General features: G+C 37.6%; 2 protein-coding genes across 6 annotated transcripts in view; one reads left to right on the top strand and one right to left on the bottom strand.

The window, feature by feature from the left end:
• Positions 1-15365, top strand: part of LOC140666124 (uncharacterized) — a 147298-nt gene extending 131933 nt beyond the window's left edge. The window contains exon 3 of the mRNA XM_072892959.1: positions 13534-15365. Within this exon, the coding sequence (XP_072749060.1) occupies positions 13534-13559 (26 nt within the window). The 3' untranslated portion in view covers positions 13560-15365. The remainder of the gene's footprint in view (positions 1-13533) is intronic.
• The window catches only part of Pxb (putative Hedgehog signaling attenuator pxb), a 367940-nt gene that overhangs the window by 89904 nt on the left and 259958 nt on the right, over positions 1-18078 (bottom strand). Inside the window, exon 1 of one of the 5 annotated variants that reach the window (XM_072892945.1) lies at positions 16374-17940. The exons of the other annotated variants lie outside the window; for them this stretch is intronic. The gene's annotated coding sequence lies outside the window, so the exon portion shown is untranslated. Of the gene's footprint in view, positions 1-16373; positions 17941-18078 lie in introns of those variants that run through there. 5 annotated transcript variants of the gene reach the window in all.

Raw genomic sequence — 18078 nt, 5'->3', positions numbered from 1 at the left:
TTCGAGACTCCGCTTTAAATGAGCGGATTTCTTCAATTTCTTGAGGAAGAACCAAAGAAGGCAAACGGTGTTCTCCAGAAAGACTAAGGGAGTCTCGTAATCACTTCGAGAGACAGAGGGATAGGAGGGAGGGAGGAGGGGGGGGGTCGGCGAGAGGTGTGAGTCCTTCTTATACAACCTTATAAAGGCGGCCGAATTAGCTTGCGTTAAATGCGGGCGGCGCGACTGGCTTTACGAAGGATAAAATCGGCGGATTGTCGTTTTGCGCGGCGTCCGTGTCGGCGTTACGAAGTTTAAATTAAGTCATTTTAATCCCGCGGGAAAAAGAGGGGGAAGGAGTTGGCGTGGAGAGAAGAGGCGGCGGGCATCGAGGAAACTTCGTCGGTCCTCTTGTTAAGTTCCGACGTTAAGTAATCAGATTAGCCCTGGAACTAACCTCGAACGCCGCTGAAAACGCCGTTGCGGGGAGGAGTCTCGCGTTAATCCAGTTGCGCTTGGGCGAAATTTCGGTTCCGTAATCGCCTCAAAAAAGCAAAGTCCGAGGCGACGCACGTGGGGAAAAAGAGAGAGACGAGATACCGCTCGTCGCGAAGATCCTCGGATAAATGCGAATTCTTCTTCGAGTGAAACTGAACGGACGAGCGTGCTTCTTTTCGGGACAAAGTTGCCTGGGGGAATCTCTCTTACTCTTTGCCGATTTATAATATTTCTATAAAGTTTGCTCTTGGCAATCATCGACTTTTATTCGTGATCAACGTCAAATTACGAATCGCATAATTTCCTCTTTATCAGATCCTTTAGAAATTTCAACGTCATCGACGTTATTTCTTCAGAATTGACATATTTGACATTTTCATCAAAACCTGTCCGTCAAGAATTTTTTTTTTTTTTTTTTTTTTTTTTTTTTTAATAAAGTTCGATAAAAGTGAATTTATTTCGAAAGATTCTCTGGAGAAAAATTGAACGGGCGAGTTTGACCTCGCGAATTCGAGGAAAACCGTTTTCGTTCTCGAAGGCGGAAACTTCGGCGCCGTCACGTTAATAATTATAATTGCGTTATTACGCCGTGACGTCCGATCCGACGACGTCGTCGGCTGCAAATTTTCAAGCGGAGCGTGAGTGCCGAGGGAAATAACCCTGACTTTTCCCTCCCGCAGCAATAATTCAGTCGGGTCCGCTCGGCTTCCGCGAATTGTATTTGGAGTTAATCGTGTTTCTATCGCGAAAGTAAGGGGCTTCTTGAACTTTTAATGTCACAGATTCCCGGGATAACGAATACAAAGCTCGTATTATAATTCAATCCTCTCTCTAACAGAATTCAATTATAAATAAATTAAATGAATTTACGAGCTAACTTGGCGCAAGTTAGGGTATATATAAAGTACATACATAGTGTTATGATAGCTTATGACCTGAAATATAGCATGCATTACATACAGTACCGGTCAAAAATATATCACCTTTAGTATTTTTGAGTATAACTTTATTCAAAGTGCATGGATATTTATAATATCATAATATGTTTTGATAGTAAATATAACTTTTCGAATAAAATATTTTTCATAAAATAATAATATAAAAAATTAATTTTATTTGAAATTTTATAACTAAGTTAAATTAAATTTATGTTCAAAAATCCTAAAGATGATATATTTTTGGTCGGTACTGTATATACAGATTCATAATTTTAAAACTATTTGTGACAGACTTTCAGATATTTTATTATATTGAAAATGACACAGTTTCAAAAATTCAAAATTACTTATTTTTAAATAAAATATTTCTAATCTCTTTATATTTATTTTTTTAATGGTTTAATTGTTTACACTTAATATTTATTATATACGTCTCGTATCATTCGATTCATTAATTCGCCGCAAAGGCGTTAATTCGTACACGAAAGATGCAATGCGGGAGGATAACTCTGACTACCAGCAGTTCTCTAGACACGAGTTGCGAGTGTTAACAAAGTGCCAACGGGCACCTCGGGAGAAGAGTACTGCCACCATCGTCGTCGTCGTCGTCGTCGTCGTCGTCGTCGTCGTCGTCGTCGTCGTCGTCGTCGTCGTCGTCGTCGTCGTCGTCGTCGTCGTCGTCGTCGTCGTCGTCGTCGTCGCTTGCCCGCCCGCTGCGCTAACGAGGAACTCCTTTAATTGGACGTTAACTCACTCGACGATGCCGAAGACACACGAAACAAACTTTTATCGGGCGCACGCGGGAATTGAGTGCGTTACCCCGGTCGATTCAACGGGCGTCATCGAGAGAGAGAGAGAGAGATGGAGAAAGAAAGAGGGGAAGAGAAACGCCGAAACGCGGGAGAGAACCTCGCAGGAACCGGAGCGTTAATCTCGTCCGCCGCCTTCCTGCCGAAATAACGAGTCCGACTGAGCTCGCCGCCGTTAATTGGCCAAATACAGTCATTAGCGGACGCACAAAGATAGGAGAAGGCGGAGAAGAAGACGAGGACTCTTCAGACCGAAGAAACGACTTACATATGAATAATTCCATTCCGAAAGAGGCTGCTTCGTTTTTTTCACTACCTCTTTCTCTTTAAATATGAATCGCTTTTCGGAAATAGAAACGAGATTTATAGATCATTTTTTTAATAAGTAAAATTATACTGTCAAAAGTATTAGAACGTATCAGAAAAATTAACCCTTATTCCGTACTGATGGATCATTTTTGTCTGTGATTTTTCTAACAACGTCAATTTCTCGAAAACAAATAATCATAAAATAATATATTTAAGTAAATTATTTTTCAAATTTATTATTTTAGTTTTTCTTTATTTAGAATGTTCAAAGAAGGTATATATATATATTTTTTTTCAGATTTTTTAAAACACTTTTACATATTAATAAACTTATCGAAAATACGCGCTGACCCACCTATACAGTTAGAAGGTTCCAAAAATAACAATACGGAGTAAGAGTTAACTATGCAAACAAGTCGTGCTTTTATCAAGCTTTAAAGGTTGAGAAACTTTTTCTACAAACACGTCAATAGTTTTTCATTTTTTTCAAGAAAGACAATCGATATAATGATGTAAATAATAATTAAAGTTTAATATTGATTACAAGTTACACAAGTTTGAAATTTCATTGAAATCTTTATAATTTAAACAAAACGAATAAATAACATTCTTCTCTAGATGCGTCTATAATTAAAAAGCACGTGTGGATGTGGTTCATTTTCCTGCGTGATTTACGCTGTCACCGTTTCCGGTGTGCGGTAGCGCGAAACGAGCCGAACAGCTAGTTGTCGCATTATTTTAGCATTAGCTTCGCTCACTCGGCTCGTATCTCCTAGTTAAGTGATACGAGCACTACTAATACAGAGACCGAGAGCGAGAGAGAGAAAGAGAGAGGAGAGGGAGCCGAAAAGAGGGTGGGGCAGAGTGGAGGCTGCGCGTGTATGGTTAATGCACCACTGTTATTACTGCAGTTTGCAAACAGCCGGCAGAACGGTAATGCAATCAGCAGTGATACAATCACGCGTGTACTATTCCGGTAAGTTGGGGAAGGGGCGCGTCGGGGGTGAAACGGAGGGATGGAAATTGTAGCGACGTTTCACAAAGGCTCCGATGAGTAGTAAGCCATGATGTTGCAAAACCCTCCTCCATCCTTCCGTAAAATCTACGGTAGATAAGAGACCGCTTGGAATAAATGTGAAACTTTATGCGTTTCAATGACAATGTCTCAGATGTAAAATTTTATAATCCGAGCGACAACTTTTTGTTTTCGGCTTTCGAAATTTATTCAAATAATACGCACAAGGTATAAATATGTATATATTGAAATTTTTGTTCAGCAATTTTTTTTGAATTTTTTAGAATGAATTAAAATAATAATAACTATATCAACAATAATTATATGTGTAAAGTAAAATTATATATATATATATATATATATATATATATATATATATATATATATATATATAAATTAAACCGCTATCAAAATTAACGTAATAAAATTTTATGTTATATCATATGCGAGGTATCATTATTTAAATTGACATTATGCAAAACCATAAATTTAACAAACAAAGTTAATTTACGGCTTGTCATAAGTGTCGAGCTTCGAATTACAAATTATTAGAATTATCATTACATTGTATCTCTTTTGAATTATTTTGCAAAATTGTCCATTGATTAATATGACTTGTAATAATTAATAATTATTTAAACAACTATTTGTACAATTAATGAATTAGTCATCATCTGTATATTTAATGATTTCGTTAAATTTCATTGAAATAATAACATCGTGTTATGTCACACATTAAATATATTATTTTCACGGACATATTAAAAATGTTAATAGTAATAGAATCATAATTCCTCTTATTAATTAAATTAACGTGTTAGTTTCAGTACTAACATTATATAGTAAATTATAAAATGCTATAATAATGAAATATTATCATAGTACATTTTATAACTGATTATTTTATTTAATTACTTTTGTGAATATTAATTAATTTATATCACGGAATCTATTATTTAAAGTACATGTAATTTGCAAAAGTTTTCTGATGATCTTGCGTCGAGGAAAATTGTTTTAACACTTTAGTCGCGACTTTACTTAAACATAATCACGCAACGAGTTCGCGATGAGAGAAATATGACGGGCACCTCACTAACGATTTATGCAATGTAATGCAGTTGCATTACATGTGCGCACTTTATTTCTATACACACAGTACGTCTCACATAGTAGAGATAAGTACTATATCCTTAGCAAATATATTCTCTCCACACATACATATAAGGTGTTTCGCAACCGTCGACTGCACATTTTAATGATAACGTTTATTTCTTTGAATCATTCTAAAAATTTATTTCTCTTTAAATCAATCTTTTTTTATTACAATCTAAATATTTAAAAAAACACATAGACTGAGTAATGTGTTAAATCACATCGAATTAAAAACTTTAAGATCAATATTAAACTTCTTTGGGTATTTATAGGAAATTTCATCAAATTGTATCAAAAATATTTTATTTTATATAAATCTATATGTTCCGCGTCTGTTTATCACTGAAATTAATTAATTAATACAGAAAATGAGCGGTGCAAAATAGATAGACGCGGGACGAGAGTACACCGGGTAGATGGGACCAAGGGACGTCGGGGATCATGAGAACATAACTCTGGCGTGGAAAAGACTCAAGGCGACCTCATCTCTATGTTAATCTCCCCTCCGCCCCACGAAAGCTCCCCGCGTCCTTCTTACCGCGGCGCGTCTAAAGAACGCCGTTCTTCCATCTCCGAACGACGTCTCTCTTCCGTCCTTCCTCGCGACTCGTTTTGCGGCCTCGGGGGCCAGCCGGTTAGCCCGGCTTCAACCTGGCGGACCACACCGACGCCAACGACTCCGCGATATTTGTTCGCGCGACTGGAAATAGGATACGCGCACGTGAAAGGATGACGGTGAACACCATTCGCGATTAGTATCATTCGTAAAGAGACAGGGACGCGAATAAGGGATGAATCACCAATCACCATGTCATTTGTCTTTATAAATAAACATTATTTACATTGTAATATGTAATGTTCAACACATTGATTTGCGTACATTATTTTACTCAATTATATATATATATATATATATATATATATATATATATATATATATATATATATATATATAACAAGAGATAATTAACTCTTACTCTATTGTTATTTATTTTGGCACCTTCTAACTGTACAGGTGGATCAGCGCGTATTTTCGATAAGTTTATTAATATGTAAAAAGTGTTTTTATTTAAAATCTGAAAAAATGTATATATATACCTTCTTTGAACATTCTAAATAAAGACTAAAATAATAAATTTGAAAAATAATTTACTTAAATATATTATTTTATTATTTGTTTTCGAGAAATTGACGTTGTTAGAAAAGTCACAGACAAAAATGATCCATCAGTACGGAGTAAGGGTTAATCATGAGGATAGTTATTCTGACCATGAATAATAGAAAGGTATGAAACAGCTTGAATTAACGATAAATAATTCAGATCAAAGAAAAGAAATACATTAAAGACAAAATGCAAAGATATATTCCGTGCAGATCTCTTTTGGTTTCGTTTTCGATTAAGATTTCCACGAGCTATTCAGAGAAACGTACTTATTCCTATGGCAAATCAACGATGAGAGGAAGGATTACGAGAACGTTACAACGCGGTGAAGGAACGTTAGGTCGGAGAGACATCTTGCCAAAAACAGGCGATAAATATCAATAAACGTTCCAACGGGGAACTCTCTCGCGCGCGTTCGCAAACGTTCGGAATTAAAACGGCGCCGATGTCGCGACGCGCGTATTATTTACGACGAGGATCTCCCTCGCGCGTGCACGTTATGCGCGGAAATTATAGCGCGTAGGTGCCCGCCGTTTCCCGATGCCCTCGCAGATTTACGGACCGTTAAACGCGACGAATTTACGGGCGTCTTTTCACGACGCTGTTCGGGACCGCGGTTGACTTTATTATTGTCCGTCTCGCGCCTACAAGTGGAGTGATTGGTGAAAAAACGCGTGTGAGCATCGAATAATGCAGGACGTTTGATAAAACACGGATCGAATTTCTAAATAATATTCCAGCTTGCGATCAAGTTTCTCTTTGCAAAAGTGACACAATAATCACATCGCGAAATTAATAGTCGTAATAAATTCAATAAAATATATTTATTTATCTGATAATTATCAAAGTTTTATAAAAAAATAAAATATAATGTCTAGTCATATGTTTCACTTTTGTATGAATCTTAACTCAGGAAGTTCCCGTCAATGGCGAAAGGTCAACGATAACGTGGGCGTTGGGAACGAGAAGAGATCGAGAAAACTTAGTGCGATATGAGAGATGAAATTATTTACAAACCCAACCAATAAGCTATCAGAAAGCTATTAAAAGTTTTCGCGATCTAGAAATAACGTCTACACCAGACTGGCTCTTTCCCCGGGGAATGAGCCATCCCTTTCCACAACTTCCCTCGCATCACCACAACGCGGGAGAGATGCATGCGTTTTTCTTCTTTTATTTCCAGCGTTTTTCTTCTGACCGCTCGTCGTTACCATCGTTAGGGAGAAGAAGACCACTTCCGGCGTCCAGCGTTAAAACGCGTTCGACGGAAACTTTCTCTGCCGCAGGAAGATCCTCCCCATCTTCTTCCTCGCGCGATTGTCTCAACAGGCGATTCTTTTTTCCGTGTGAAAAACGTTTGATAGTATTGGATGGTCGAGGCATGATCGAAAAGAAAATGAAGCAATCTCAATATTCAGAAAATTACTGAATTGAACATATAAATAATCTAGATTCGCGAAATGTTAGATTCTGAATTATTAATGGATATTATCTATTTTTTTGTTTGTCTGATTAAAAAATACCAGATTTTTTTCAACGTTTTATTTCATTCAAATCTTACCTTTTTAAATCTTTCATAATAGCTTCTATGTAAATTTTACCTACTATTCTTTTCAGGACCATTAAAATGTTAAAGATTACCAACTGCTCGCGTTGAAATCTAGTTTCAGACCATATTGGAACATCGAATGTTACATAAATCGAAATTTGGAAATCGGAAACGTCGAAACGTCGAAACGTCGAAATTGTCTATTACATTTTTTTTTAGATGGAAATTGTTTCTCGTTTCACAATCGTTATCAGACCAGCCCATTTTGTTTTCCACAACAGCGTCGTTTATGATTTTTCTGTCGAAAGCGATTATTAACTCACTCTCTTGTTCCTCTTCGTCGAATATTTACTTTTTCCGCCGCAATCATTTTTTTCAAAGAATTAAAATTTAACACAAGAGCTATATATACATATATATGGTTGCCAAAAAAAAAATTCGCTTGAAAAATGACGTGGATAAAGGTTTTAATGTTCGCAATTATTTACGTCGCTGATAAAACATGTTGGTTTTGCTTCGCACGAGAAACGGGGAACATTACGCAGCGTGATCGAATGGCCGACCATTCAGATTCAAATTTCGATAAGTCGCAAACATCGGTGAGCCCACCGATTCATATTCGATTCGGTTCGGACAGACATCTGTACGACACGGCGCGAAATTGAGAAAGAATTTTTATTCGTACGATAAACAATCGAAAACCTGTAAATAAAACAGTATAAATTTTCAGAAAAAACCAACAAACAAAAAACAAATTTTCAAGAAAATATCGTTATTCAAATAAATATACATCTAGATAATTCCATCTAAATTCTATTATTTAATTAATTGGCCTTTAATTACAATGTACCTGATAATTTTCGGATCTCTTCAGATCACAGCTACGTTCATGTAAAAAAAAAAAACTAATTAGTTAACAGATTGATTGGCTTTCGTTCCTCCCAAGATTGGATTAAGAAATATATCGTTATGTGTGATAAGAATTTTTTCATAATGACGAATTTCACGCGTGGAGAATCAAGATGAAGCTATTTTGGCAATCTTGTCGGATCATCCCTTGAGTGAACGTCGATACTCCCGTCATAAACTCCGCAATTACCCGGCAGAGAGTTTGAAGGGCGAATAAGGGTGGCATGGTCGAAGCTCTCACGAAAGTGCAGAAACAAAGTTGGCATCCTCTGTCGTTATCGAAATACGACGAGGAATATCTCAATCTTCCTTATATGTGTTTTCCACAAACTATTTTATTCACGCGATGTATTAATTTTATGTTCGTTATGCTTTTAATACTTTATTATGATTAAGAAAAGTAAAAAAAAACTCGAAGAATATTATAATGTCTGTATTTTAATAAATATAGTTATTATATTTAAGAATGATATAAAATAATTATATATAAAAATATTTTATATTAATATTAATATATTAACATATATTAAATTATATATTTCCTCTCCCTCGTATCTTCGCTAAGAATCTGTCTCATTTGAAGCTATAATTAAACACATATGACGATGCTGTCGTTGCCAGTAATCAAACCCAACAGAGAATCGCTCGAGTCACCCTCTCGCTCGTTGATGTAAGATCTCAACCGAATTGCCTATAACCGTCATCTCCGTTGGCTAGAAGTTACAAACTCCTTCCGGAGATCGTTTAATTCGAGATGCCGGTAGTGGCGGTAAGAACGCAAGGAAAGGTTAGAAAGGGAAGGTAACGGGATACCTAAAACTCGGGCGTCACCCTCAAGACGCTGTTAAACTACCCTCGCCTCGTAAGTTTCTTCCCTGCACCATCTCATCTTCTTAGTTTTACCCCCGCGAATCCGCGAGGAAAGCTTTCGCACGCACGTGTCTCGGGTTTCTCACCAGCACTTTATTAAGCCCGGGCATCCCACCCCTTAATGGAAACGATTTCGGCAAGCTTGCATGCTACATTAAGAGGGTGGCGAACGGGCGCTAAGGGACGCCATGGGATACCGGCGAAGGTAATCTTGGTCGTTGCTGATCTCAGAATGTTTCAGTAAGCATGGGTAACCTGTGATTTCTTAAATATATAAATAATGAGCCTCTTTCTTTTCATCTCAAGTTTCGGAAAATGTTGTATATCTGAAAAGGTACATTCAAATAGAAAAGCTTTTAGAGATAAAAAATAATATTTTTTAAAAGAGAAAGTTTAAATTGCTTTTTGTCGGATAAGAATCTTTCTTCTTTTATATTTTTTCCAATTCCGCAAGACTTAAATATTATAAAAGAATTATGAGTTTAACTATTTGCTACATATAAAGAATTATAAATTTAACATTTATGAAAGAGAGAATTTTGTATCTATATTTTTTTTAAATATAGAGAATAAATTATTAAAAAGATTAATTCAAAAAAAAAAAAAAAAAAAAAAAAAGACATTAAAGTAAAATAAAAAATATAAAAGTATAATAATACTAAAAATAAATTCAACAAATATAAAAAAAAAAAGAGAAAAGAGGAATTAATTTTTACGAATTTATGTCAAAAAATTAAATGTTCGCCATTTATAAAGAAAATATATATATTTTCACACATTTTTACACGTCTACAATTAATTTTCATTAATTTTGCTATTTTCAAAAACATATTTTAAAGCGTATAACTAATGAAAAGTTCAGAGACAATAATGAATTACCAATAATTTTATCGTTTACTCCGTAGCATTTTCGACGCTAAAAAAAACAAAAAAAAAACAAAAAAATACGTTAGCGTATCGAGGTGTCAATGACGCGTCCGCGAAAAACGATTGTGAAACGTGAGACGAGAGACGAAAGTTTTATCACGCTAGACATCGCATTAACGCGCGCTCGTATCGGAACTTCCGGCTACCCGAAACGCGTCTCGATGTCGTATAAGAACCGTTCGTTATCCATGGGCTATGTTCGCACGTAAGAGTACTTCCCTTATGATCGGAAGGGATACGGGAGAAGGAGAGACGGAATGGTACAGAGACACTAATCGCGATAGGCTTAACGAGCGATAAAGCCCGGACTGGTGTGTCCATCGAGTAAACGTTGCTGGTTTGCCGCTCGTCGTAAATTCGGTTTAAGTAGAGTCGCCGCGACGAGGAAGTTGCAACGTTTCACAGAGACGAACTGATGCGGAAGTATTCGTGATCATTTCTATCAATAATTATTCTCAATCCGGTTCTCTTGCTACATAAAATTAGCAAGAGTTTTCTTATGGGATATATTAAACGTATATGTACTTTTAAGTCCTGACATAGAAAAATTATTGAAATTTATTATTATTTTAATATCATTGATATTATCATTATCTTAATTTGCTTTTTAATTTTAGTAATATTAATATTTTTAATATCATATTATTTTATTATTATATTATTAACTTTATTGTTATATTATTTATTTAATATTATATTTTAATTGTATTAATATTAATTTTATTTTGATTCGTTTTTATTATTTTCTTATCAATATTCATAACTGAATAAATAAGATTTTATTATTAAAACTATCAATAAAAAAGTAATAAATGATAAAAAATATTTTTTCTAATATTTCGTATGTTGGACGATTTTACACAGTTAAATCGTCCTTAATACATTCTGTCGGACTACAGTATATAAATGCAGAAATGGTTGGCATGAAATTCGCTATGAATTACGTGATATAGCGAATATACGGGAAATTTCAGCAATTTCGTCTACGCGAATGTTAACCCGAATAAACGTGAATTAAGAGAACTTTAACTTGGTGTACCGCATATGTACTTCGAAAAATATTGAATTTGCAATATATTAATTGGTTAAATTAAATGTTCTTCGCGTATTTTGATCAATGATTTAGAAAAAAATATATTATGTAACACATATTTGCGTTAAATATATGAACAACGTATTTTATTTTCGAAAATATCAATATCAGTCAATAACAAAGTTGTTTTTAAGCGAAATATTTTTTTCCTCCTTTGAGAGTGCATCGTTCTGCAATTTGTGCATGATGTCTATGCAGCTTCGTGTATCGGTTTGTGCCTCCACCTCGCGACGAGTCGCTGCACTTTCGTTTTGTCTGTTTGAGGCACGACGAATAGTGACTGGAACGCATTCGTTCAATGTTTTTATCGGTTGTTGTGTTTGTTTCCATCAACATAATATTTTGCATAGAAATACATGTTTTGTAAAACGATCGCGAAATATTAGTCCGTTGTATGTAAATGGTTTCTGCTCCAAAAATTAAAAAATAAAAAATAAAAAAAAAGAGTCAAATGAGAACTTTTATGCAGTTTTGATTTTTTTTTTTATTCCAGTATTTCCAAAGTTATGACCGCAAAACCAGAATAGAGACCATTGTGTACAATTTCGCTCTACACAAAATTATAAATATTAGAAAATTTGTTGAATTGTTTTAGTAAAGTTTTTTTTTTTTTTTTTTTTTTTTTTTTTTTTTTTGTACAGTTATTTTTAGGAAAAGCGACGATGTATAAAAATTTTCATATAGATTTTAATCATTCATTCATCTAACCTCTGTTATTTCTTGTTTATGTGACTCTTAAAATGTGAAAAATATATAGAAACTATAGTTTGTAATTAAGAAAACATTTATAATTATTGCAAAATAAATTTTGTATATATTATAAAATAGAATATATTGAATCTCTCACGCACAGAAGAGAAATAGATCATGAAATATGCCATTGGGCAAAATTCGTTCAGTATCTCTAATTCCTTTCAAGGGCGCGCCGTCTCGACGTAACTTTCGCCGTTTGTACGAGATCGAAGATTTTCTTACGAGATAACGACCGAGCGATTACGCGGGAACGACGTTGTTTTCAATCCGCTCGTTGGCCGTCACGAGCCATCAGGATGATTCGGCGTCGTTGGCTAAATCGCTTTTGGCACGAGCGCGCTCGGCATAGAGAAGATAGTAATTTTCTACACGAGAACCATGCGCTCTAGTCTTGCGAGAGAGGAACACACCGGGGCTCGACGTCACGTCCGCGTCGGTCTGGAAGGATCCTCGGAATAAAGTAAGCGTCGGACGTTGGACGTCGGACGTCGCGCGAAGCGGGAGCGAACGAAGCCGCGGGTCACGCTCGCATTTTCGCTTACGGGCATCCCATCCCCCTCTTCCGCCCCCTTCCCCCCTCACCCATAACTGTCCCTAATAACTGTCAGCCGCAGTCGCACTTATAAACCCCCGGATCCGGGATTCCTCCAGGCGCGACGAGATTAATCCCGCACTCAACCCCGTCTCCGGGCGAGTACGTTTGTCGTAATTCTCTTTAAATCCAAGAATAGCGTTCGTACGATGAAGAAAAGACGCGCGGTTTCTTTCTGTCCCCTATTCGAAGAAGAAATCCGATGAAATGTAAACTCGTACGAGTTTTCCGTCGTTTTTAGACGCACGAGCTAAAAAGGCGATATGACTTTTTAAATACGAGTAAACTATACTGTAATCAATTACAGTTTATTGATATAATATTTTGTTGTCGTCAAGTATTTATATAATATAAGTTTTTGCGAAATTTACTTGCCATGAATTTTTATCATTATTTCACTATTTTCCTTTTCTCTTTCTCTATTTATTTACTTATTTTTCTTAGCTATTCGCTGAATTACGTTAGCTTTTTCTACACTTTTTTTCTTTGTCTTCTTGGTATCTGATGCGGCATTAAATTCGTGTATGTTGAACCATCCCGTTATGTTTACTGCGAAAAAATATCGGCATCGCGAATTTGATCAATTTGCCGTGACGACGATTGTTGTAACGCATGAAAAGATCACCGCGGAATCCTGCGAATCGTGGAGTAAAAATAGAAGTCATCCGCGGAGGATAAAGGAATAAAGATCTCAGACTTTACGAACCGTTTATACGCCATTCATAAGAAACCATAAAAGAACTCGCTGTCGACATCAAGTTGTAATTATGCAATCTCGTTCTTCAATTTTTATTTTTCGACAAATTATTTGTTGGGAAAAGATTGCAAAATTTACAGTCAGTTATATATTGCAAGTTTTAATTTAATTCGAGTTATTAGTTAATATTATATATTCCAAAACAAAAATTGTTGTCTTTAATGTATTCGAATAAAGTATTAAATTTTGCTTCGACAATGTAATATCTGCTCATTTTTCAGACTCTATTGTAACGTGTTGTGGCTGATGGAAAGGAAACTTGTCACCGGGGCATACTCAAGAAAATAACAAGGATTCCGTATTTGATTCGGTCCAACTTGTAACATCCGTAGAGATTTTTGCGGATTTCGAGCGCGCGCAGCGTATAATACTTGTTCTGGGAAACTTGTGTCAAGACGTTCGGGAAATTCTTATCGCCAAGATGCGTTCGAGCAAGTAACAAGAAGGCGCGATTTGAACACGATCGAAAATGTAATGCATGTAGCAATCTTTTTGCGGTTTTTCAACATGCGCGTGTATAAAACACATATATCACAAGGCGCTGAATTTTTTGACAAACAAAATTTTTCTATGTCATCGAGAGTGTGTTTAATAAAAGTAATTAATTAATTAATGATAATTTTTTAAATATTGAACGTGATAAAATGCATCGTATAAATTTGAGGGAAAACAGTCTATACATAAAGCAAATAATAAAGAATGATACAATTAAGCGAAATAAAACGTAATAATAATAGATACGGAGATAGCTCGAAAAAAAGAAAGAAGGAAAAGGAAATTATAACTCCTTGAAATCGATAGAGAAGATATAATATATGAACGTATAAGTTTTGAAAAATAACATTATAAGAGGTAGAGGAGAAATAAATTACATCGAGAAGAAATTTTGTTATATCCGACGTACTCGGAAAAACAACAACCGATTGCGATTCAAGTGAAGCGAAAAAAGAGCATAACGTACCACGTTTGAAATTTCTGGCGTTTTCGGAAACACTACGGTGAGACATTTGAACCCGTCGACGAGGAAAAATCCTCATCGCCAGGATGCACTCAAGAAAATAACAAGTATAGCTGCTATTCGAATCGATCGAAGGTGAGGCAGCTCGACGAGAAAAATTTCTATCGTCGAAAAACGCGCGTTCGTAGGATTAAAAGAAGAGGAAGTCGTAGACGAGCGCGTATGATGTAACGCAAAGAGTTCGCAGAAATGATTATTTCTCCAACGAATCGTATATCCGAGCGAGATATGCCCGACTGTATTGGATTTTACGGGATGAGGACGACGCGCGCTCGAGTCTCCGAATTCCATTCGAGCGTCAAGATGTTCCGGACTCCGGGCTTCGGGAGTCGATGAAAAGTGCAAGAATGTCGCGGCCACGATGCGTTAAAACCTCGGTTCGAGCGGCAGTAAAATTTTATCGCCAGCATCGACTTTTCCCTCGAGAAAAACACGTCTTGGCGCGCGCAACCGCACGCTGGAAAGATCGCTCGCGATTTTTATCGAGTCCGTGACGTTAAACGGGCCGGAAACGCAAAAGCCGGATAATTATTTATCCTTTGCTATTAAACAATTATTCTTAATTATCATTAAGCTTTCAATTAATTCTTTTTAAAACGACAATCCGCCTGCGATAGGATTTATATATCATTTTGTATATCATTTATAATAATGATAAAAAATTTAGAATTTTGTTTTATAATTAAATTTCATATTAAATTTACGATTATTATAATTTTAAGCGTATACTAATACTCTTTCAATTATTCAATTAAATAATTTGTATAACGCGTTCTTCTAACACTTGGTGCTTCCTGTAATTCAAAACACATCTTTGCTCTAAATTATTAAAGGTATCGACAAAGCAAAGCCCATTATCCCATTCCGCGCGAACCGGAAGGATCCCCCGCGCGAGATGTCGCAAATCCGCGATCGATAGCGCGATAATCCGCGCGGAACGGGTCACTCATCCGCGCGCGGAGAGGTCTCTCGCGATGGAAATCGTCGTTCTCGTCGAGATGCTTTTAGGAGCGGATTCGAGGTAATCCTCTTTGCACCGGGTTGCGCGAAAAAGGAGGACAGCGACGATGGTGCAGTGGCAGGCAGCAGGATCCGTTCCGAAAAAGCGGAGCGCGCTCTTTACGCTCCGAAACTCGCCACGTGACGCGCGAGTAATTCGCACGCTCGCGAAAGGATATTTTCATTTCTCCTTTTTCTTTTTCTTTTTTTTTTGACAAAGAAGGCTTTTTCTTCAAAACCGCGAGTATCCCAAACGTACGTTTGTTTCCGGACACTTTTGTTCCCGAAAACGATAGTTTCCTGCTCGGCCAAAAAGTTTATTTTATTTATGTTATTTATATCATTTAATTGATATCTTTCTATTCTATTTTTATTTTTTATTTTTCTCTTTGTTTTTATTCTTATTTACTTTTATTTTATTTTTGTCTTATCTATGCTGTATTGATTTCTAATTGTATCAAAGGAATTCGTATCTCCGTTTAATAAATAAATAAATAAATGTTATTTAATATTAATTATTTTATTACGAATTAATTTATATTATTCACTTTATTTTATTTAAATGGACGGGTAAAAAAAATCATATTTGAACTACGATTATTGCAATTAAACGCGATAACGTAACGCGTCTGTTAAGAATAAAGTACGTAATCGGCCTTTTTTGTGCATTCAAATCTAAAATTAATCTCTAAGTTTCTCGTCTCACATATTATCGCAATCTCAAGTTCATAACTTCAAGTTTCTTTTCCCACAATGGTCATTCACCGGCAGACAGACGTGTCATATTCTCTACATATCTCTACATTTGTCTCGTGCGAATTTAATAATAACTTTGTATCGATTCTCCATTTTCCCTCATACAATTTGCCATTTATCGACGAGAAACGCGGGCTAATCGCTATTGAGAATCGTTTCACCTTGGAGATAAATCGCCTAGAGTATTATATACATATATACACAGGACGGCATCCGTCGTTTTCGCAGAGTTTCCAAAACGAGTTAACGACGACGACACGAGGACGTGATAAACGTGCGCCCGCTTACCTTAGAAATCCGGCTGCGATTGCGGTGAGACGACGTTGTCGATTCGCTACGAGAGCATTTCCCCGCCGCCGATGATTTTCCGTCCGCGCACGTTTCCTCTCGCAGGGTGACAGAGCTGCACCCTCTCTCTCTCTCTTTCTCTCTCCGTCAATAATTCACCCGGCACTAAACGACGCGAATTCTCGCGAGGAAATATCGCGCGACACTTTTGCACGGCCGACGGTCGTCGCCGATCCCAAGAAGCAAGCCCCTCCGGAGCTGGCGATGCCAGCAATGTTGATAATGGAGCGAGCCGAGCAGAAAGCCACGTAGTTCCGAGAAAGGGCTAATCCCACCCTGTGTGTGTTGCGTTATCGCTGCGAGACGCTCGTCAAGTCGACACAAAGAGCCGTCTCCCTTGCCGGTGTCGTCGCGAGGGGCAGCCTCTCTCGCCAACCCCGTTGCTCGAGGTCAGTAAACTGCGCCGGTAGACGTTGACGCGCGACAAGCACACGAAGCGAATCGCTTTTTCATTTACTTTCCCGTTTTCTCTTGGAAAAAAAAGACGAGAGGAAACGGCAACACCAGGAGACATCAAACTCTCGAACGCACGTTTCAAACACACTCGAGATACACTCTTGACATGTATTTGCGATGAATGTGCGGAGACCTGGTTTTCTTCTGTCTATCGGAAAAAAAAAAAAAAAAAACTCGCGCGTGTTTTCACTGAAATGAATGTTTTGTAATCCACCTTTTTTGCGACGTGACGTCGATTCGTACGGCGATGTAAAAATGTGTGGTGAATCCAAGAGAAGAGGGATCTCTCGTACGAGGTCGATTCTTCGCGTCGGAAAATTGGCAAAATTCGCCGGATTGTCGAATCGAACGGAGAACGTGCGCGTCTTCTTTTCTTCCTTTCCCGCTGCTCGGCAAGAGGTCCGGAAAAATCCGTCGGGAGGAAGGAGGCGGCGAAGGAGTTGAATTTTCTCACCTCCGAGACATATCGGCGATGCCGGAGAATTCAAGCGAGTATCGTCGGGAAAATCCGTCGAGTTTGCTCGCCACGAAACGAATCCTCGTCGCACTCTTTCTCAGCCGGCGACGCTATTTCTCGCGTCTACCGCCGCACTATTTCCTGCGGAAAAATCCACCGGGAAACGCTCCGAAGGAACACACACAGACAGACACACACGTACACATACACATACATACACTAGACTGAATTTTCACCTTCACTTCGGCACCGGCAGCGCGTTAAAATCTCGCCACTTTATGTTCACGTCGCCGCACAATATTTTTCCTTAATTCGGCGAAAGATAATATAATAACTCGTCGAGAGATAGTTTATTCGCGCCCGTTATCGGCGAGGATATATACGGCTGTTTATTTCACTGTTACTCCGATTCACTTGACTCATCGATGCAAAATCCATCCGAGGATGCGATTCCCAAATTATATCCTCAAGTCTCACACTCGGAACCTCTTCTCTCTCTTTATCTCTCTCGCTCCTTCTTTCCTATCAGCTGAGCGATCCTCGCTTCCCGGCCGCGCGCGGCACACTGTTGCTCTCCGTACGATCGTCCGCAGCCTCGAGCTCCGTCCCCCCCCACCACCGCTACTCATCCCCGCTCCAACTTCACGGCGCTCTCCCACCACGCGTACCATTTGCGTTGGCAATTCCCTCTTCGCGTCCCGCGCCCCGCGCCCCGCGCTAAAGTCGACGGGC

This window comes from Anoplolepis gracilipes, chromosome 5, assembly GCF_047496725.1.
Source record: "Anoplolepis gracilipes chromosome 5, ASM4749672v1, whole genome shotgun sequence".
Lineage (NCBI taxonomy): Eukaryota > Metazoa > Arthropoda > Insecta > Hymenoptera > Formicidae > Anoplolepis > Anoplolepis gracilipes.
The sequence above is the reverse complement of the archived record's forward strand: the minus strand, read 5'-3'. Positions and strand labels throughout refer to the sequence as shown.